The 21264-nt window shown below is 38.2% G+C and overlaps 4 protein-coding genes across 4 annotated transcripts; 3 read left to right on the top strand and 1 right to left on the bottom strand.

The window, feature by feature from the left end:
• Positions 1-48: 48 nt before the first annotated feature.
• On the bottom strand, positions 49-3733 carry LOC107069758 (uncharacterized). The gene has a single exon (XM_089175913.1). It carries the CDS (start codon positions 904-906, stop codon positions 70-72), a length of 837 nt encoding a protein of 278 aa, XP_089032039.1. The 5' UTR covers positions 907-3733; the 3' UTR covers positions 49-69.
• A 200-nt stretch (positions 3734-3933) lies between these two features.
• Positions 3934-10398, top strand: LOC107069748 (uncharacterized). Its single transcript, XM_089175757.1, is given in 3 exon segments — positions 3934-8360; positions 8434-9257; positions 9260-10398. Coding segments are annotated over 3 exon segments (1686 nt in total). The 5' UTR covers positions 3934-8271; the 3' UTR covers positions 10033-10398.
• A 660-nt stretch (positions 10399-11058) lies between these two features.
• LOC107069747 (uncharacterized) lies at positions 11059-18512 on the top strand. Its single transcript, XM_089175764.1, has 4 exons — positions 11059-15038; positions 15136-15280; positions 15738-15886; positions 16017-18512. The coding sequence occupies exons 2-4, from the start codon at positions 15257-15259 to the stop codon at positions 17356-17358; spliced, it is 1515 nt and encodes a 504-aa protein (XP_089031890.1). The 5' UTR covers positions 11059-15038; positions 15136-15256; the 3' UTR covers positions 17359-18512.
• A 281-nt stretch (positions 18513-18793) lies between these two features.
• LOC107069786 (methyl farnesoate epoxidase) lies at positions 18794-21186 on the top strand. The gene is made up of 7 exons (XM_015327391.2): positions 18794-18941; positions 19118-19658; positions 19733-19974; positions 20053-20264; positions 20337-20423; positions 20509-20650; positions 20730-21186. The coding sequence occupies exons 1-7, from the start codon at positions 18854-18856 to the stop codon at positions 20918-20920; spliced, it is 1503 nt and encodes a 500-aa protein (XP_015182877.2). The 5' UTR covers positions 18794-18853; the 3' UTR covers positions 20921-21186.
• Positions 21187-21264: the final 78 nt, after the last annotated feature.

Raw genomic sequence — 21264 nt, 5'->3', positions numbered from 1 at the left:
CGTTCTTTTTACCCTCTTTCTCTTTTTCTAATAAATAGATATAAGAGGATGTTTTGTGGTAATGAAAATTTAACTTTTAGCCTCGGGTGTTGCCTTCCTTAAAATATTATCGATAGTAAACATGGTCGATTTAATGCAACGTTCCGAACCACTCGCGTAATCCACTTCCTTCTCCTTTTCTATCTTGTTCTCTGTGTTCCGAATTTCAACGCTATCACACCATCTCTCGATATTTCCTCGATCATCGTCTAAAAGTTGTAAGAAAGATCTTCGGGATTCCTCTTTACTCTGTAAAAAGGCTCGTTGTTTGCGAGTTCTTCTACGCCTGTAATTACCATGCTCAAACATTTCATTGGCGGATGGATCGAGACACCAATAACTGCCTTTACCTGCGGCCCCTCCGTGTTCTTCCTCTTCGTCAGGATTACTTTTGTCGCGTGGTATCTTGACGAAGCAATCGTTCAAACTGAGATTATGTCGAATACTATTTTGCCAACCCTGCCGATTTTCTCTGTAATAAGGGAACCTCTCCATGATGAACTTGTAAATACCGGATAGAGTGAGTCTTTGTTTCGGTGACGAATTAATAGCCATGGCTATTAAAGCTATGTAAGAATAGGGTGGTTTCTCGTAACGAGGCGAGGTGTTTACTTTGTAACCGATCAGAGGTAAAGTCCAACAGGAGAGATGGCGAGGACTGTTCATGTTCGTACTGGTAGATGTTCGAGTAGTCTCCAATCTCAACATTTCCGGGACTCCGGGAAGATTGTAGTAATATTCGCTTGATAAAGTGCAGATCGTTGGTAAGATTTCTGTAGTCCAATTGGCCAAATGGTTGTTCCCCGACAATTCGAAATGAAATCTTGGATTCCTCGTTAATAAAAAATTCCCATTTGATTCCATCATTGATTTCGTTTGATATCTTTATCTTTGTGTACATCGATGTTAGAACGTGTAACGTCGAGAAATTCGACGTGCCAGCACGTCGTTCGCGCGAGACTGCGTTTTCCGCGATCTCCGACTCGTTGAGCTGATTCTTCTAAGCTCTTTAGGGTCTTTAATTTGACAGGGAGAGATCTTAGAGGTTGGTCCAGCTCCGCCCATCGCAGCTTTTCAAGGAACGTTCTCGTTTGGTGTTCGCTGACGATGAGAAGGAGGTGGACGCTTCGGATCGGTCCAGGAGCCCCACGACTAACATGTTTTATTACTGTTTACACATATGCTCTTCTAACACCCACGCCGCCAGTTACCGAGCCAATATGTAAACGCAGTTGTGGTAATTATACCGAGAAGGCGTTCGCTTTCTTGGAAACTCTTCTTCTTATCCCTTGCGACGCTAACAGGGGGACGTTGCTTTGAAAAAATTTTCCAACATGCCAACGACCTGTATTTTCTTTTCACTCCTTTTATTATATACCCGCTGCTCTTGTGATATGAAAAGAATTACAAGAGACAAATCAAAGTGGATATGGATATGGATGATGGCTAACGTATTCTAACTATCTTCGGCATCTTCTCGAAAAACAGAAAGATAAACGAGGGGAGCGTCTTGTCTCTTCCAAAAAAGCGCGACGATTTACTGCTCTCCTCCTTTAAGCCGACCGATTTTAGAATAATATCTTCAAGCATATAGGGTGTAATCGTTATTTATGTATTCCCCTTTCGTTTTCATTAGTACAGAATTAGTAGTCGGATTAAATGAAATCAGTGAGAACAACTAACCGATCGATCTTTGATTATTGATAAGATCTATGATGGCGACGTCTGCGCCGTCGTCTTGACTTTTGATTATTGTTTCTGCGACGTTTACGACTGTGAGAAAATTCACAGCGCATTAAATTTCTATCCTAGAGAGGGGGGTTCCTTTCTTCCAATTTTATGCGTCTTTTCTATGCGTCCCGTCGTGTCATTTCAAATCCAATGTAAATGATTATTTAACTGATTTCATTCTTTACATTTACAATCATTTTTGACACGATTGTTAAGTCATTTTTAACATCTTTTCCCCTTACATTATACTTTTCCAATCACCTGTCTTCTTGTTACTTCTCTCACGGTAATTGGAAAGTTAATAATGTAAAGACAGGTAGTAGTCCGACTAACTTGAACCTTGACTTTAGCTTAGTATATTTGCCAGGCGTTTAAAGAAATGGCAAGGTAAATATATTTCTATAACCATGCGATAACCCTATCGGCGGGTTTCTTTCCTTCTTTGTACAGGAAGCTATGCTAAATGACGGATTTAAAAATGTATATATGTATATATGTAAATGTCTACTTAGTTGATTGATTGATTTCCAGGTTAATTTCCAGTTTTCGGAATTTCAGGAACTTGGACGTGTCACACGGATGATTATACCCAAAGTGAAAGATAGAAATGGTCGTTTTTGAAATCTCGTTTTTCGATTAAAACCTTGACCGACATAAGAAACGGGTATTACTTTTAAGTCAGATAGTATTAACTCTTTGCACTCTAGCAAATAATGAAATAAAAATATTAATGTATAATGATCATATCGCGGTATCGCCATGTGACTTTTTTTTTTACCCGAAGAAAGTTACATCTTTAATTGGAGAGTGAAGTACGTGCAGGTGCGAAAGTGAACGAGCCATACGCACCAATTAATACGTTCATTCCATGCCTGGAGAAACCTTTCATGACATTCGACAATGTGAACGTTTTATTTAAACTTCTATTGAGTCTTACTTGTAAAGTATAAAAAGGGTAGTTTCTATTCATTAATGGTAAGAAAAAAAGTTAGTTTCGTTTATAAATTGATTTTTCGAAAGTAGCGAGTAAACTATGTTCTAGGCATAACTATGTCTAATCGCGAGTAGATATGTTAATGCGCGTAATTCGTGTTATACAACAAACGATTACGAAGTTAAAAAGAAATGAGGCACGTCACACGAGGAAAATAAGAACTCATGTCACGAACATCATGTACAACATTTACATCACTTCCTTCGTTCTAACAGTTCTTGCACAATTCGGTACCACTTAGAACAAGGGTACTACCATTTTTATCTAATATAATATCAAACAAACCAAATTATTATCGAAAAATGAATAGCATAGAATTTTAAGGGCTTAAATTAGATGACAAGATTTTAGTCCTGTCTCTTTCGCGCACACCGTGTCCATCTTCTATTCTAAATCGTGGAGAGATTTTAAATGGCTAGACGATTATCGTTGGCACATCGGCACATCGGCACATCGGCACATCGCAAGGAATACATAGATACTTAGGAGAAAGTGGAAGATAGAGGCGTCATCGTTTGAGTATTTGGTTGTTGTACGGACGATAAAAAAAAAAAAAAAAGAAAGAAAAGAAATGTTGACAAGACGATACAAGAAACTCTGACGGAGATACAACGTTATTCACTATTTTCTAGAGGCTTAACTATGTATCTCAATGTAGTACGTAAACGCATATACAAATATTTCCTTAAATACATACAAGAAAGGCTTTTAAATGTGGATCTCATCATCAGTTATTGACCCCACGGAATTTGTAATGGCGAATCAGCCTTTCTCTCTTTCTCTTAATGCATTATCTCGAGTCACACTCAACGAAGATTTATCATTTTGGATTTCAACGATTTTGATTTAAATCAAAACTATCGAAGAATTCAAAAGAATTTGCTTGTCATGTTAGGAAATGATTATATTGTTTGATAATGAACTCGATGACGCACATTTTTTACAGCTGAGAAGAGTGAATCGTAGGAGGAGCTTGCGAAATTGTATATGTACAAGGCATCGTCATTAGCGAGATCAATTAGATATCGACGACGTGCTGACACGCGTAGATGCAATTAGGAAGATCGATCCTAGGCATGGACAGGATGCAACGATCGAGGTTGACCGATAACGAATCGCTAAGAAAATAAGTACGACCTTTTTTTCTTCTTCGATCGTTGGTAATCCTTGAAATGAAAAAAAAAAAAAAAAAAAAATGAAGAAATCTCAAAATGAGTTTGAACAAATCAAACAGAGATCCACGTATTTCTTACACAATACTTTTTCTAAAGACTCTATTGGTTACGATCGATAAAGTTTCCCTGCATTACTTACTACGGTAACTTTCGCGCAGGTTTACGCTAATACTTACAAAATAGTTGTTTGTTTTTTTTTTACACGTACGTATGTATTCGTACGTACATCTATCTACTTAACATATGTGCGTACGAAGAAAGTATTTCTCCTCGCGTGAACGGAATGTTGAATTTGTGAAATTCTCATAACTTACATATGTATGTGCATAGGTAACTTACTTATGTATGATCTCGAAAAAACGAACGTATTTTTCGAAAATAGATCTCGTTGTAGTTCAAAGGCAAGTTGGATATTTTTAATATTTCTATGAGAAACTTCTTGTCATAGATATAGAAAAATATCGGTAATTAGGACAAAAATACAAAATAAATGCTACGTCGATGTTGAAACGACTGTGGTATACGCGGCATGAAGTTTATAGAAGATATTTTTGGCGAATTTTAATAGTCTGTCAGTTTGTAGTAACAGACGAATGGCTTGAAACAGATCGCTTTAGCGTCGTACCGCAAATACGTTTTATGTTACGAAATAAAAACATGATATTCATGGTATGACCGTGCAACTAAAAACAAAACGACTAATTATTATTATCAAATATCGGGTCTAATTGTTTCATGAGATTTTGAAATGCTCGTGTACCTACATACGTTTCAATTGTTATTGCAAATTAACGAGTTTTTACGAAATAGTCGATTAATTGCACAATTTTCCACCAGCAGTGTTCGAGCAACCCGCATAAGTTAGGAATGACAGAGGAATAAGACAAATAAATAATAAAAAAATAGCTTCCTGTTTCCTAGTTTTAGACAAGCTGAAACTCAAATGGCATTTTTATTGAACCAATAATTGAAGTATTTTTGGTCATTTGTTTATTTGGAGAGTTCATTGACAGGAAGATCTACGTATATATATATATATATATAATAGATACATGGAGAGTCATTTGCTGTTGCAAATGACCAGCTGATTATTGCCATGTAAACACGGAAAGAAAGTGAACGTTTCGTGACGATGACCGTTCTAGAGATCTTCGCTGTTCAAATGTCCGTCATTAAATATAGATTATTAATCAAAATTAGGACGCGTGCCGGGTGGTTTATTTTAATCCTCGTACTTTCATTAAAGTTCTAAGTTAGGTAAATGAACTATAAGAAAAAATTATTTATTCGCAAATATCGAAGAAAATTGATATATTTTATCGTAGTTGATAGAAGGATTGACGAAAGTTGGAAATATCAAAAAGAACTTTCCTTGAGAAGATTTTTCTATCGAGAATATTACGATATGTACATTTTTGAAAGCGAGCTATAAAAAAGTGAAATCCACAATGTTCTATTGCAGCTTGTTTGTCGGTTTTGCGTCTAATTCTATGTAACATCGGACCACAGAGTTTTGTAGTTCCTAGCAATAAAACTCGATGATTTCAAAGTCGAAGAATTACCAAATGAGGATTATGTTGGGCAGTTTGAAGTGGCCAAGTAGTTTCGAGAAAACCGGTAGGATTCTTTTCGTAAGTGGAAAGTTATAATCGCACTTACATACGTCGACGTACGTCGACGTTTATTGAATCAGACAAAATGAGCCTATAAATCTTCCATAGTGAAACGTCACAAGAGGACGAGTTAATAGAAAATCAAGAAGAAAAGAGATTACTATCGAAAACATAGGTGCATAGAAAAGAAGATGTTCGATGAAAATGTAATCTTTCTCTCATATATTATAGAGAAGGAAACCAGTGAAAGGAAGAGCATGGATCTTCCTTCCCATAACTTCGGATCGAAAGAAAGTCAAAGATGCAACCAGTTCAATGATGCCTAAGCGTATTAATGGATGTTAAACGTTTCGTCTTGCAATTAGGAAGAATATCTTCCTTCATTCCGTTAAAAGTCGAAGAACAAGCAAGTTATTTTGGAAGTGAAAAAGAAAAAAAAGCGAATTAGTTTTCACGCCTTGAATTTTTTTTTTTTTTTTGTAGAAACTAACGGTAATCTGAAGACAACTCGTACGTGGTCGTATCTAATCTTCGTAGTTAATTGCGCAAGTGGTAAGCAATTCGATCGTTGTGCAAGGAACCCGTTTCAAATCTTCCTGCTTCGGAGCTACGTTTTCTTCTAGAAGATCTTGAACTTAACCGTAGCCTATTCAAGCGCGTGTCTACGAATCCTCGCGATAGTGAAAGCGCGATCTCTTAAATAGTTGTTTTTCTTATGGGATGAGATCGGATTTTTGCGAGACACGTACACTAGGTATACCTACACGTTACTTCCTGTCATTTTATTCTTCTTCCTTTTTTACATAACTATTTTATCGCCTCTTCTTGCTATTTCTCCTTTTTCAAAAGAATAAAAAAACCATTTTATATATTTCTCTCTTTGAAATATCTTGTCGTTTCCAGATATATAAAAAAGATTTAGAGATAAAAAGTCTAAGGTAGGTCGTCTCCTTCGCCTTGTCTTTTTTTTTTTCACGTCTAGGAGGTGGGCAACGAGGACGTCTCCTCGTTGGATCCCCTCCAAAAGAGAACTCAGGATGTTGTAGCTTGGTATGAAAGAGTTGGGAGTCCCGTATAACAGAACGCTCTTCCTCTATTTGATGCCCCTCCTCCGTCTACTCGTCCACTTCTCTATGTATGTCTTTATGCCTAGGGCATCTATGAGTCTAACTGGAGAAACGCATTTACTATAAAAGCTTCGCATGTTCCAAGGAATTCGTCAGAAGAGTGACGAACCGTAACAAAAACAAAACAGCACCAATACTTGGTGCTCCTTTTTGTTTGATCGTCGGGAACGAGAGGACTCCAGGAAATCGAGGATGCGGCTCGCACTGGTCAGTCTTCTATCTCAATTTTTACGATTAACAAGTGCGCGTTGAGATCAGTGCAATCCTTGAGGAACAATCCGAAAGTTTTGTGATTTTGGTGTTTATTCTGTCCGACGATTAAGTGATCATCTTTCAATTTCAACGTCTTACTTCGATCTATGTTCGTAGTACATTTTTATAGTCTTCTGATCGTAAAATACAAATATTATCATTCATTTTTTATAGAGATTCGAATCGTTCTGCTCGCTTGATGCTTTCGCATGATCCTTTGCGTGCGAGAAAGTGTATCAACGTGTCACGATAGGATGGGGAGGATTCAATATGACATTGAATTCTATCTAACTATTTGTCCAGTGTCAAAAATATATTTAACTAACATTCAAAACTTCTTATTTTACGATCTACAGAAAAGAGATAGGAGAAAAAGGTCAAGATGGTAATGTCGTCGTCGTATACACGTCACATACGAAATAAAATGCATAACGAGTTTCTCTAATTATTTCAGTAGAATAGGTCAACAGGTATTGTTATTATCGTACAGCTGCTAGCATAGTAAACGTATGTATTGTATTTTAGGATCTCATGAATAAAATTTGTTTGATGATTGGTTTATTGCATAGATCTTTACGAGTATTGTTGGTATTCTACTAGTTGACAAATATCTAGAAACCTCTCGTCACTTTTCGCTGGACAAAAGGGAAAGTTGCGTAAGAGAAGAAAGGAATGAGGGACAAATTCAGGGGAATATTTACATCGAATCAAAGAGCTCGGTTATCCTGTAATAAAAGTATCTTCTAAAGAAACAAGAAAAAACCGGATGTAAGACGAAATCGCTCGAGGGTAAAAATGAAATAAGAAAGAAAGACGAAATGATGGCATACCTATACTTTCGCTTGGTCCAACCTAATGGATGGACAAGGTTTCACGATCCTCCCGGCTGGGGAAAAAAAAAAAAAAACAAAACAAAAAAAAAGAAATAAAAGATGAGAGTATCGAGGGTTCTCTCGACCCAATTTCCAAAGACTTTCATTTTTGAATGACGTGCTCATAAAATCGCACGAGGTATAGAAATCCGCGCGAAGCACAGAGGAGATGCTTAACATCGGATTCTCTCGGTGAAAAGTCGTATAGCGTTAATTAAAGAGACGCGGTGTAATCAGCCGAGCAATTATCGTTTCCCATCCAATCTGCATTTTTAATTGAACGATCAGCGTTTACCGTTGTATTTTTATATTCCTAGTATCAGCACCGCGAACTATTATCATGCGAAAAGCGTGTAATTATTGTACAGCTACACGTCGATTATGTTGATGCGCATAACTTCTGTCGAACTGCCGTGTAATTGGCCGTAAAACAAAGGCTTTTTATCCTTGACGAGTCAATATCTATACATGTATTTTAATTCTGCATATTTTCAGGTATTGCTGGGATCCCTTTTCGTCGTCTCTACCATTGGAGATCCGATAAGAACGAAGAAAGAGTAAGTTATTCTATAAATAATTAATCAAACGATCAAAAATCAATCCGTATTATTTAATTGCAAATATTTTCAGGGCACCGCTTAGTCCACAGTACGGGCCACCTGCCACTTCTTACGGAGTACCGAACGGAGGTCCTTCCGATTCGTACGGAGCACCACCACCACCACCACCCTCGTCGTCTTATGGTGCTCCATCGTCTTCTTACGGTGCTCCGTCGTCTTCTTATGGTGCTCCTTCGTCGTCCTATGGAGTGCCTTCCGGAAGTGGCGGTGATCACGGATCCTTCGGTGGAGATTCTTACAATGGAGGAGGCGGTCATGGCTCCTTTGGCGGAGGAGGATCTTTCGATAGTGGTTTCGGAGGTGATCATGGCTCGTTAGGCGATGACCACGGATCGTCGTACAACGGTGGTGGCGGTGGAGGCTATGGGGGTGGCGATTTTCATCACGGAAGTGGTGGCGGTGGCGGCGGTGGGGGTGGCGATTTTCATCACGGAGGTGGTGGTGGTGGCTTTGGGGGTGGCGGCGGTTATGGAGGTGGTGATTCTCACCATAGCGGCGGCGGCGGCGACGGAGGCTTTGGGGGTGACGATTTTCACCACGGTGGTGGCGGTGGCGGCTATGGGGGTGGAGATTTTCACCACGGAGGCGGCGGTGGTGGCGGCGGCTATGGGGGTGGCGATTCTCATCACGGAGGCGGTGGAAATGGAGGTTTCGATTCGTTTGGTGGAGGACATCACGGAGGAGGAGGCGGAGGATCCGCGCTTGGTCCTATTTATGGTCCTCCAGCACCTTCCTACGGTCCCCCGGCACCTTCCTACGGTCCCCCAGCACCTTCCTATGGTCCCCCTGCACCGTCTTATGGTCCACCTGCGCATGATCAACCTAAAGGAGTTTGGAAAAAAAGCTCACTTGGAAAGCCGAATGGAAGCAGATTTGGAAAACAGAATCGAAATTGACGTGGAAGCAAGAATGGAAAAAGGTTCAGGTACCAATTTGGAAAGAAGTGCAAGTACCAGAATGGAAAGAAATTCAAGTACCAGCTTGGAAAAAGGTACAAAAGCCTGTTTGGAAGGAAATCCAAGTACCTATTTGGAAGGAGGTCCAGGTACCAGCTTGGAAAAAAGTTTGGAAGCCTATTTGGAAGGAAATTCAAGTACCAATTTGGAAGGAGGTTCAAGTACCAGATTGGAAGAAAATTTGGGTACCAGAGTGGGTAAAGATTGGTATTCCTGGCGAACAATACGTTGGTAAGGATCAACACGGTTGGCAGTATACCAGTCATGATCTCTGGAAAAAGAAACTTATTTGGAAGCCGGTCTGGAAGAAAATTTGGAGAACGGAGAAGAAGCAAGCTTGGGCTACGGACAAGAAGCTTGAATGGAAAGCTGAATGGAAGCAAATTTGGAAGACCGAAAAGAAACAAGTTTGGGTAACGGATAAGAAACTTGTATGGAAGGAAGAGTCCGTACAAGTTTGGATACCTAAAAAACAACAGATTTGGGTCACGCAAAAGAAGCAGGTGTGGAAGGATGAATGGAAAAGCAAATGGGTACCAGTTTGGAAGGATGTACAGGTACCAGCCTGGAAGAAGGTTTGGAAGCCCGTTTGGGAGAAAGTTTGGGTACAAATAGAATCCCATCATGACGAAGGCCATCATGGCTATAAATAATATATAACTTTAGCATAGTTTCTTGAAGATCTAAGTATAAGTTACTTGGTAGAGAGTTTCCTTCAAATTCGTAGAACGCGTTTGAAGTATAAATCTATTACTTTAGGTTCGACGGTTGATAATCCTTTGAAATTGTCCTATCGAGTGGAATAGAAAGTATTGTGTTACAGCCATCGTATGAAAGTAAGGAGGACAAAGAATATTTTGGGCTCGTATTATTGCGATTTCATTATTTTGTAGGTACCGAAATAATCACAAGTCCCTACCCCTTGTAAATAAGAAGATTAGAAGATTGCACGCGCATCGATACTTTTTGTACGTTTTGCATCTACTTTCATGTAATAAATATACTTTTCTAACACGTGTGCTCAATTGATTGAAATCCCCAATCGATCGATTTGAATATAAAGGAATAAAGAGAAATGAAATGAATCGATTGAACTTTGTAACATAATTGGTAGTCGCTTTTGAATTTATTCGATGAAAGTATAGTTTTCTAGATGACGGTAAAGGATTACCAAGAGAAGAGAAGATGCTTTCTAAGGATATCGTGGGATAGGGAAGAGGAGTATATATGTAGATGTTAAAGTTGGCAGGGTCGCGAGACGAACTCACGACCTTTACTTTCTCCATGATCGTATTTGAACGAGTGTGGGATGATTAAGGAAGAAAAAATCTAACGGGAGAGAACGGGCAAGTCGGTGGGAGAACGGAAGTAGCACACAACCGGTTCATCTTCTTAATCTTCTTTCGAGTTGCGATGAATCAACGAACGCAAACATAATATTTGTTTGCGTAAACGCACCGAAGAAAGTGGACGGCGCTTTCAATTTGACAAAAAATGTAATTGATCACGTTGTCATCATTTCTAATGAATAAATTAAACGAACGATAGATAAGCAAATATAAAACCTAATTTAACTAGATGTATGACAACATTCCTCCTATCTTTTTGTAATTATTATTAATCACGGAAGACGTGAAACACCATCAATTCACTAGAGCTCTTACAACTTTCATTTTTATTCAAATTTATTCTTTCCCCTCTTTTTCTATTTACAAATTGTGTCGTTAATTATAAAGTTCGTTAAAAGTTCATCTATTTGAATTTATTGTATTTGTCTGCAGTGCAGTCAATGACGAGATTTTACATCTCTGGCATAAAGTAACTCAAAGGTACATAAATTATACAATAGAAAATACAAGTTGATTTATGAATGTCTATATTACTTACTACTTGAAGGTATTTCAATATGATTTACTAGCGGGAATATGATTTAAATCAATTTGCGAAGCCGAAAATAACGACACATATGTAAGAATAATATTTAGCGATTGCCGCGTACCTGTGTGTGGATAATAAATAGAGAAAGATGAGCATAGCGTGAACGATCTACCGTCAAAATATCTATAAATATTGAAAGAATATTTAAGGAATATTTCGAAGATCGTATTTCGAGTTTTGCGTTGCTTCGAATATCGCAGCGAGAGTATGACACTTGGGTTCGCGCATACAGCCAATTTAAAAGCTGTTTCCCCCACTGCGTTTACTATTATTGCTCCAACTCTTACCACCACTACATATACTTTCTCAAGATCTTTCTTTATATGACTTTCTATAGTTAAGAGTAGTGGTCGGACATTTGTCAAAGTTTTCCTTCTCTTCTTATCAAATTTAACTAGGCTATCTCTATCTTTATAGAGTTTGACATATCTGAATAATTATTTATTTATTAATATTTTAGAGCGTATTTTTAGTCGACTAGGCTAACCAATTACGTAGTTCTATCTATTAGAACTTTTGTTTTCTGCTATCGAAAGTCGTTGATGGTTTATATGTGGTATGCCATAGCCCACGAAGACTTATATGAATACCCGTATTACTCAATAGAAAGCGAAACGTGGATGGATTCATGACCGGAACTTTGATGCTATGACCGTTTGTCACGGTGATCCGTTAGTAAGCTTTTGGAAATCGCTGAGGTAACAAGTATCAATACAAAATACATTTGAACAACGCCAGTTTCGATGTTGGCCAATTGTCGTAGGTTATGCAGAACGCGAATAGTCAAGGATTGTCTTTATAAAGTAAGACGAGACTGTGGCAAGGCCACTTTCACGTAAATATATACAGGCCAAAGAAGAGACGAGCATGTGCGCACGTTTCTTTCCTTTCCTCGGTTCTTTGTCCCTCTGATCTCTTCCATCCGGTTTTTTTTTCTTTTTACACAGTGGTTCTCAATTTTTAACTCGGCAAAATATGAAAATTTAAAATTGATATATCATTTTTGGAGAACAAAGTAGGATCTTGCAAAACTTATGTGCACTAGTCATCAACATTTATTAGACATATCTATGGGAAGATTTCACTTCGTAGGTCGCATCAACCATCGTAGGTCTTAATAAATTTCACTTTCGAGATGTGATACTAGCAAAGAACGTATCGGTACATCTTTATACCGGTTTCTACTTAAATACCAGTATATATGTTGTACTTGTAAGCGACTCTCGCTCGTTACATATAGCGGAAGCGCGTGCACCATTGGTATCTTAAAAAGGTCGAAAACCTGCTCGTCACGTTTGTTTTCTTCTTCTTGCTGCCGTATCGTGTCTCTACGTACTCCTTTTGGAATACGGCTTTGCGATTCAATAAAAATATACGTGTATATGTATTTTATATACCTTTCTCATCTGCAACTTTCCCGTGGACATGAGTAAAGGAGCGAAGGTTGAGGTAGAAGAGCATCGAACCATCTACGTGGGAAATTTCTTTACATATATACATATAGTAAATGCATGAAACAAACGAGAAAACGTAAATGAAAAGAATGACACAGAAAAATGTACTATTTTTGTAACCTTTGCAGTCTATGCTACTAGTTGTATCCTACTATCTTTTCAGTTATGGCAATGCACTTGTACTCGGTAACAATTGTTCTCGTAAATAGTACATTATACGTTAATAACTTCCACTATCTTTGAGAATACGTTCAGCTTCATAAAGTTGTCATAATGAGGAAAGTTAATGGTAGATAATTTAGACATTAACACGTCCAATGTTAATTTCGTATGAGCGTATAAACGTACAAACGTTTTCCCTTCTTCCATTTTTGACAAAATTTTTGTAAATACTATAGGTCGATGTAAAATAATTTTTTCATAGCACAAATGATTAGAATATAAGTAATGCGAATAAGGAGTCACGAATGGTGTCCGGTACGCAACGATAAAACGGTCGTGGTTCAATAGCGATGGGCTCTTACATCAATTGGCCACTTGCTCTTGTTACTTTCACTGAACAACTCTTCTTTTTATGCCGAAACGACCGGATGTTCGACTTTACACGGGTCCAAATACACACGTAGCCATAATCTCTATTTACCGTCGCGTTCGAATGTTTTGTCGAGGCCAAATACCAGAACGGAATTAGTCTAACTGCACATGATATAACAGTGCACTTAACGATCTTTCAAATTGCACATCAAGATAAATAATTATGAAGTATTACTAAGATCAAATCTAGTTCAGTAAGGAAAAATTGTTGTAATCGATAACGTAACACGATGATACTGTTTACACCTAAACGTTTGCACCATAGGAAGGATTCTTGATCGGGACGTGTCTCGAATTGATAATTAACATCGAATACTAACTATCTCATCGATTAGCCAACACGCTATTCTTTCGTGTTTATGGTAGTGAACCAGATTATAGTAGTCTTTCGACTATGTTACGAACTCGTTTTACTTTCCTAAGAAATAATTAGGAGTATTTCCCTTTTCCCTTCGACACGACCCAAATATCAAAGAAGACAAGTTTCGAGAGAACGTATTATATTACAGATATTTCAAAAGGGACCGAAAAAGAGAGATTTCGAAAGTGTTTCCTAGGTCCTGGGCCGAATCGTACGTCAAACAGACCCCTCAATTTGGAATTTCTAAAAAGACATACATACATATCTATCTCTATTTACCGTCACACCTTTGACATTTTTCAAATATTAGATAGATCGCTAGTGGAGAGGGGACATCATCGTTCTAAAAATAATATAAAAAAGAAAACCAATAATCGTATTTTTGCGCAATGAAATAATGGAAAGCGAGATCCATTCGCCTACGCATTACCTGGGTGGGTTAAAGACGTATTTCTTCTGGTCACAAAATTGCGGTATATTGTAAACGCAAATCTACTTGAATAATTCCTATTTCAAACTTTCCGGAAGTTTCTATATGGGTCATGGTGAAACGTTTCTCGGTATGCGGAGGATTGCTCTCGCGTATCTATCTAGCTTTGGAAATCTAGAGCGACCACGTAATCGTGGCAATTGATGAAACCGGTATAAGCCATCGATTGATATGTTGACAATTGTATTTTTGTTTCTTCCTTACTTTCCATTTTTTAACAATAATTGCTTCGCGACCACATCCGGGGAGTCATTTATGTTCTCTCAGTGAGCAATAAACTTGACCTATAGGAAAAGGAAAGTACATTTTTAATGACAATATCTTATGGATAAATACTAAATTAGAATTGTAAATTTATCGAGATAAGTATCGAATGTTGCACGTTTTCTTAGAAGGCAGTAAATCTCGAAGAAGAGTTTGGAACAAGAGTCGGAATAGCCTTGGCGTATAACCTTGCTCCGTGAACTTCGTCATGGTCGAAAGTACAATGGGTACTTGTCCGTGATCAAAGAAGCGAAGAAGTCGGTATACATGGCCCGTTAAGATTGGATCGTACGCTCAATCACTTTCTCCGAGCGATGAGGGCAAGCGGAGGGGAAGGAAGGAAGGAAGGAAGGAAAGAAGGATTACAGAAAAAAACAAATGGATAGATACAAAAAATTGAAAGCAGGTGGACTAAGAGAAAAGAAAAAAGCAAAAGAGGGGAGAGTTCGACTACCGCGACGATCAACACCAACACGAACATGGGCAGAGTCAGGTACACTTGCGGAATCAGGTATACTCGCTGTGTCCAGGACAGTGAGTATCTTTTTCTCCACCCAGGTAAATCCACCTCTACCTCCAGCTTACTTAACCAGCAGCCCCACCGCGTTTCCAATCGCCACAACTTTCTGCTTTGGCTCCTTCCTTCTGTCCTCAGGGGAGGATACGCGCCTATATAACTACGGCGTTCCACTGATTGAACGAAGTAAACCACGTTTTCCAGCGCCTAGGGAAGAAGAGAACGTAGCCCGAGTCCAACGGGCGGCACTCCAACAAATATGAGGATTCGCCCGGGATGCGCGGTCAGTTGGAACTAATTCTTTCTTCTTTATTCTCTATTTTATATTCTCTAACTTCTTCCTTTATCTCACCTTTTTCTGTCATTTTTATCTTGTCCTTTTTGTCCTAATGGACTTGAAAAGGGACTAATGAAAATCCCCCACTTCGTCTAGTTTCAATATATTGTCATTAGAATCAAAATTATAACTTGCAATTCCAATTACTTCCAGTCTTGTTAGTGGAATCTATTTTCTACAAAGTGTGCTAAAGAGCGAAAGCGATTTTATGTTAAGAATTATGCTCGATCAATCGGTTGTCATTGATTATCGTGCGTCAGTGAATTTCGAAAGTTCTTTAGCATTCTTTAGAGTTCGATACTCTCTTTTGTAGTTGAAGTAGCCAAAGCTGTGACACAGAAGTGGATAGACCAATGTCTCATGGTGAAATTCTATAATTTTCTTGTAATTGCAACGTTTTCAGACTGCACTAGTAGTGCTACTGCAGATCGCTCTTGTGGCGGGCAAGGCTTTGGAGCAAATACAGCAAATACAACTACAAGTGCAACAGCAACAGCAACAGCAACAACAACAACAGCAGCAGCAGCAGCAGCAGCAACTGCAGCAAGTTCCGTACGTATATTTCTATACTTTCTCGTGTATCTAGAACAAGAACGAATAAATGAACACACAATTATTGTTATTATTATTGCAATAAATATTATTAATGGCTATAAATGTTGATACATGCACACATACGCAGGTACGGTACAGCGGCTGATAAACGATTGGGCGGTTGGAACGGAGATGCCGGAGGAGACTACGGTGGTGGTTTAGGTGTTGAAGATTACGGTGGAGGTTTCGGAGGTGGTGGCGATAACCTTGGTGGAGCCATCGAAGAACATCACGCGCAAGAGCATCACGACGATCATCACGATGATCATGGTTATTGGAAAAAGAAATTAATCTGGAAAATAGGCTGGAAAAAAATATGGAAACCGGCTCAAAAACAAATTTGGAAACCCGCGTGGAAAAAGATTTGGAAGCCTGTTTGGGAGCCAACGAAGAAGGCTGTTTGGAAGGATATTCAAGTACCAGCTTGGAAAAAAATTTGGAAGCCTGTCTGGAAAGAGATACAGGTGCCAGTGTGGAAAGAAATTCAGGTACCTGCTTGGAAAAAAATCTGGAAACCTATATGGGTGCCTATCAAAGTTCCAGCTTGGAAAGAAATTCAAGTACCCGAATGGAAGAAAATTTGGAAACCAGTGTGGAAGGAAATACAAGTGCCAGCTTGGAAAGAAATTCAAGTACCGGCTTGGAAGCAACTTTGGGTACCGGAATGGGTGAAAATTGGTATACCCGGTGAACATTATCACGGTAAGGACCATCAGGGCTGGGAATATACCAGTCACGATTTGTGGAAGAAAAAACTGATCTGGAAGCCGGTATGGAAAAAATATTGGAAACCGGCAAAGAAACAAATATGGATACCGGATAAGAAACTCGAGTGGAAGGAAGCTTGGAAGCAGATCTGGCGACCTGCTAAGAAACAAATCTGGGTTGACGACAAGAAGTTGGCGTGGAAAGAAGAATGGAAACAAATATGGAAACCAGATAAAAAGTTGATTTGGGTACCGGACAAGAAGTTGGAGTGGAAAGAAGCTTGGAAACAAATTTGGAAAACTGAGAAAAAACTCGAATGGATACCAGACAAAAAATTAGCTTGGAAAGAAGCGTGGAAGCAGATTTGGGTGCCGGCGTGGAAAGAAATTTGGGTGCCCGCGTGGAAGAAGATTTGGAAACCGGTATGGATATCGGAATGGTTCCCTAGCGAGGATCACCACCATCCTCATCATAATGAAGGATGGGCCGATCGAAAGGATGATCGAGAACAGAACACGCAAGTGGTTCCGCTAAATCCCGAGTTCGCAAGGAATCAAAATAAAGGGAATCAGCAACAGCTAGCCGAGGCAAACCAAGTTAGATGGACTCCTTCCATCCAAGGGGGTAGGAGGTCCTCATTAGCGGAAAACTTGCTACCACCGCCGGTTCCAACGTCTAATCAAAACGGCGCGTCTTCGAACTTTACCTTCCGCACTCGTTAATTCGCGTGAAGGAACTCTGCTACCTGTACAAACATTTCGCTGTAAGAGTACTGTAACATAAGTCCTTGTATATATTACCTTAATAAGATTTAACCTAAGTTGAAGATATCCCGTTGAGGTACTAAGTCTTCCTCTTGTTATACGCTTCAGGGAATCTCATCGCTCTTATCATTTTCTACCAGTTTTCGTTTTTTATTATCGTTTTTTTTTCTTACTTCTCTTGTTAATTAATGATGTTACAAATAAAGTTTATTAAATATTTTGTTAAGATCCTATCTTTGATCCATTTTACCAACGCACTCACTGTCTATATGATGCAACGGACACGCACTCGTGCCTTTGTCACTCGAGTGAAAGTATCGAAAACTTTGTTATGTCCGTACACAATGTCCGTACTCTTGGTGAAAGTGTTCGGCACCCACGCTCCTCTTCTCTCCGACGAACCGTCCGTCCGTCCGTCCGTTTCTAAAGTTTAATCGTTGGTCAAGTAGAGGAGCTTACAACCGAGAAAGAGAGACACAAAAGACCGGGTTCAGTCGATCGCAATGTACCGATCGAAATGCAAAAAGAGAAAACAACTTGTACAGTTTAATTTTCACTTTCTTTGGCTTTCCTCATCGATCCATTACCAGATCTACCGTATTCAAAGAAATAATAAAAAATAAAAACACATTAAACTCTCACATGCAACTTAAATGGAACTTATTCGGGGTTTTTTGTATTGCTAACTTTAACCGAATTATTTGATTATTAGCCGTTTTGCTCGTAGCTCAGCTTAATACGATAATTTGAACTATAACGATGTTTATTTAGGCATGCGAATTAGGCCCCATCATAAGTCGGTCATTCTACGAAATAGAATGACCTGTAATTTCGAGTTGCTGATTCGGCCGAATGAAATAGGCTTTTAGTCCACTGGGTTAAGCATTTTTTTATGCGCGTTTACACTGTCCACTTCAACAAAATTCTTCTTTCTTTCTGTACGCTTATACCGTAATCGAAAACTACAATTATTAGAAGTTTTAAATACGTGAAATATTTTGTTTCATTTGAATATTTAAAACGAAAACAATGTGAAAAAAAGAATTAAAAGTAAATAATAACTAAATATGTAAATAAAGTTATTATCGTACGTCGTATCGATTATTCGTACGTCTACGCACTTCGACGTGCCCGTCTATTTTTACGTCAATAGAAATAACTCTATTTTTGAAGTATAAAAGATTAACATTTGTTAAGCGTTCAAAAAAATAAAAATCCATTCTCATATGCTGTTAAAATTTGAAATGTAGGAATAAACAAGATTTTTGTTATGAGATAATTCTTACATTACAAGAAACCATATTCGTCTAAGGTCGCGAGGATTACGTTGATAACATCTTAGCCATAAATTTGTTTGTATATTTTGTATACATAGGCATAATGTGATATTTCCTTTGACACTTATGAATATATAAGTCGTCAAGGAATTAAAATATCATCAGTGCTGACAAAGATGTTGTTAACGACGGTCTTTCTTATTTTCACGATTTTTTGCCTCTACTGCATCTACGATTGCCTTAAACCACAATATTTTCCACCAGGTACGTTGAATCAATTAAACGTTTTATAATTTAAGAATATACAAAAATATCATTAGTAATACAGTAATAAAAGTGTATCAAAGAATATTTTTTTTCTGTGTAAAATTTTGTTTTCTTTCTCTCTATCGAACGTACAATTTGAAAATAAAGTAACACGAATTTGTACATTTTGGCAGGTCCTACTTGGTTACCGATAATAGGATGTTTAGTGACTTTCAAACGATTACAATCTAAACACGGATTTGCGCATTTGGCGGTTAAAGAGTTGGAGAAATCGTACGGGCCAATTTTAGGATTGAAATTGGGATGGCAAAAAGTTGTTATTATTTCGACTTATGATTTAGTGAAGGAAGCTTTGCTTCGAGACGAATTTAACGGTCGACCAGAATCATTTTTCTTCAAAGTCCGTTCTTTTGGTAAAAAGAAAGGAGTACTGTTCACCGAGGGTCGAACATGGTCCCAATGTCGAAGATTTACGATGCGTCATCTACGAACATTTGGATTTGGTCAATCGATGATGACCACAAGATTGACCAAAGAAGTTGAATATCTCGTAGAGAATTTACGAAAACAATGCAAACACGGACCAGTACAGATGGACATTGCTTTTGACGTAGCCGTTATTAATGCACTATGGGCGATGTTAACCGGAAATAGATTCGAATACGACGATGAAAAGTCCACAGAAATACTAGAAAGTGTTCATACTTCTTTCAGGTGCTAAGATATTCTTTCAAGTACTATTTGATCAATTAAATACTAATTCTATGTATATTATTTGTAAATGATAGGATAGCGGATACTATGGGTGGACTGTTATCTCATATGCCGTTTCTACGTTTCATCGCGCCGAAATTGTGCAATTACGACGAAACGATGAGAATTTTGAAGAAGCAATGGAAGTTCATCGATGATGAGATTGTCAAGCACGAGTTAGATTTGACGGATAAAGAACAGCCGCGAGACTTGATCGAAGCTTTTCTAATGGAAATAGCGTCTCGCAAAGAAAACAATCCCGATGAAGTGTTTGATCGTAAGTCCATACTTTTTCTTCCTCTACAAACTCTTATTCTTGATTCTTTAAAAAAAGAAAAAAAAAACTAATTCATAGGCGAGAATTTGGTGATCCTCTGTCTGGATCTTTTGCTTGCCGGAACCCAAACAACGAGCGACATGTTGGCTATTACCGTATTATTTTTATCATTGAATCCTCAATGGGTAAAGATACTTCAAGAGGAATTGGATAAGCAAACAGGTAGAACACGAGCACCAACGATCGAAGATTCTTCCTCATTACCAATGGTAGAAGCCTTTTTAGCAGAGGTAAATCACTTTGCTCTATCGTCGTTAATCGATTTTATAATCAGGAAAGTTTTTAAGTAATTATTAACACAGGCACAAAGATACTTGATTATGGCACCTTTTGGGGTACCACACAAGACCACTGCGGACGTTGAATTTAATGGATATCGCATACCTAAGGTCAGATTTTGGTATATAACAAAGCTAATTTGAAAAATGTTATCGTATAAACTAGGACGTTGAAGATTTGTTTCTTTATTTTTAGAAAACTTTGATACTCTACGATTTTGTCAGCGTTAACAATGATCCAGTTTATTGGGATCATCCGGAAGAATTTCGTCCTCAACGTTTTCTCGACGAGAACGGTCAATTTCGTCAAAACAATTCCAACATACCTTTCGGATTAGGTGATTTCTCATTTAAAAGTATTTTTTTTTTTTTAATTTTCATTCCTTATCTAATCATATTGTATTGTATGAATTTTAGGAAAGAGACGTTGTCTCGGAGAATTACTTGCTCGTTCAACATATTTCTTATATTTCGTTTATTTTATATATTATTTCGATATTGATATCTCACCTGAGCATGGCGTACCGGATCCGAATGGTTACGATAGTTTCACTATATCACCGAAACCGTTCTACCTTAAGCTCTCGATGAGATCCGATATAAAGTAGGGAAATGCACGCCACGTGGCACATGCCACTGGTGATAGATTTGGACTTCTGCGAAATAGCTTGATTTCGTTGAACGCGTAAAACGATTTTTACGCGGTTGAAACAACAAACCGTATTCTAACGAAAATTTTCTTTCGAGAGTCAGCGTTGTACGGCAAACAAATGTGGCGTCGTTTAGCTTATACAGATTGCTTGATCTTGCGATTGAGTTTAACATATATACATATATATATGTCTATTTCAAATAAATCCAATAATAATAATAATTATTATTAGTCATTACAGTAAAAAAGAGAAATGGAAGTGCACTCATTGAATTAAACCTTCCGTTTCATATGTTCATT

This window comes from Polistes dominula, unplaced genomic scaffold (assembly GCF_049000335.1).
Source record: "Polistes dominula isolate Pdom_NZ unplaced genomic scaffold, Pdom_raw_medaka contig_32, whole genome shotgun sequence".
NCBI classification, from domain to species: domain Eukaryota; kingdom Metazoa; phylum Arthropoda; class Insecta; order Hymenoptera; family Vespidae; genus Polistes; species Polistes dominula.
The sequence above is the reverse complement of the archived record's forward strand: the minus strand, read 5'-3'. Positions and strand labels throughout refer to the sequence as shown.

What these genes read in the sequence shown, in the direction of transcription:
- LOC107069758 (XM_089175913.1), bottom strand. Translation starts at nt 906, where the DNA reads ATGATGGAATCAAATGGGAATTTTTTATTAACGAGGAATCCAAGATTT.
- LOC107069747 (XM_089175764.1), top strand. Translation starts at nt 15,257, where the DNA reads ATGAGGATTCGCCCGGGATGCGCG. An exon ending in GGATTCGCCCGGGATGCGCG is followed by an intron (nt 15,281 to 15,737) that starts GTCAGTTGGAAC and finishes CAACGTTTTCAG; the next exon opens with ACTGCACTAGTAGTGCTACT. An exon ending in CAGCAACTGCAGCAAGTTCC is followed by an intron (nt 15,887 to 16,016) that starts GTACGTATATTT and finishes ACACATACGCAG; the next exon opens with GTACGGTACAGCGGCTGATA.
- LOC107069786 (XM_015327391.2), top strand. Translation starts at nt 18,854, where the DNA reads ATGTTGTTAACGACGGTCTTTCTTATTTTCACGATTTTTTGCCTCTAC. An exon ending in AGTGTTCATACTTCTTTCAG is followed by an intron (nt 19,659 to 19,732) that starts GTGCTAAGATAT and finishes TGTAAATGATAG; the next exon opens with GATAGCGGATACTATGGGTG. An exon ending in TAGAAGCCTTTTTAGCAGAG is followed by an intron (nt 20,265 to 20,336) that starts GTAAATCACTTT and finishes TTATTAACACAG; the next exon opens with GCACAAAGATACTTGATTAT.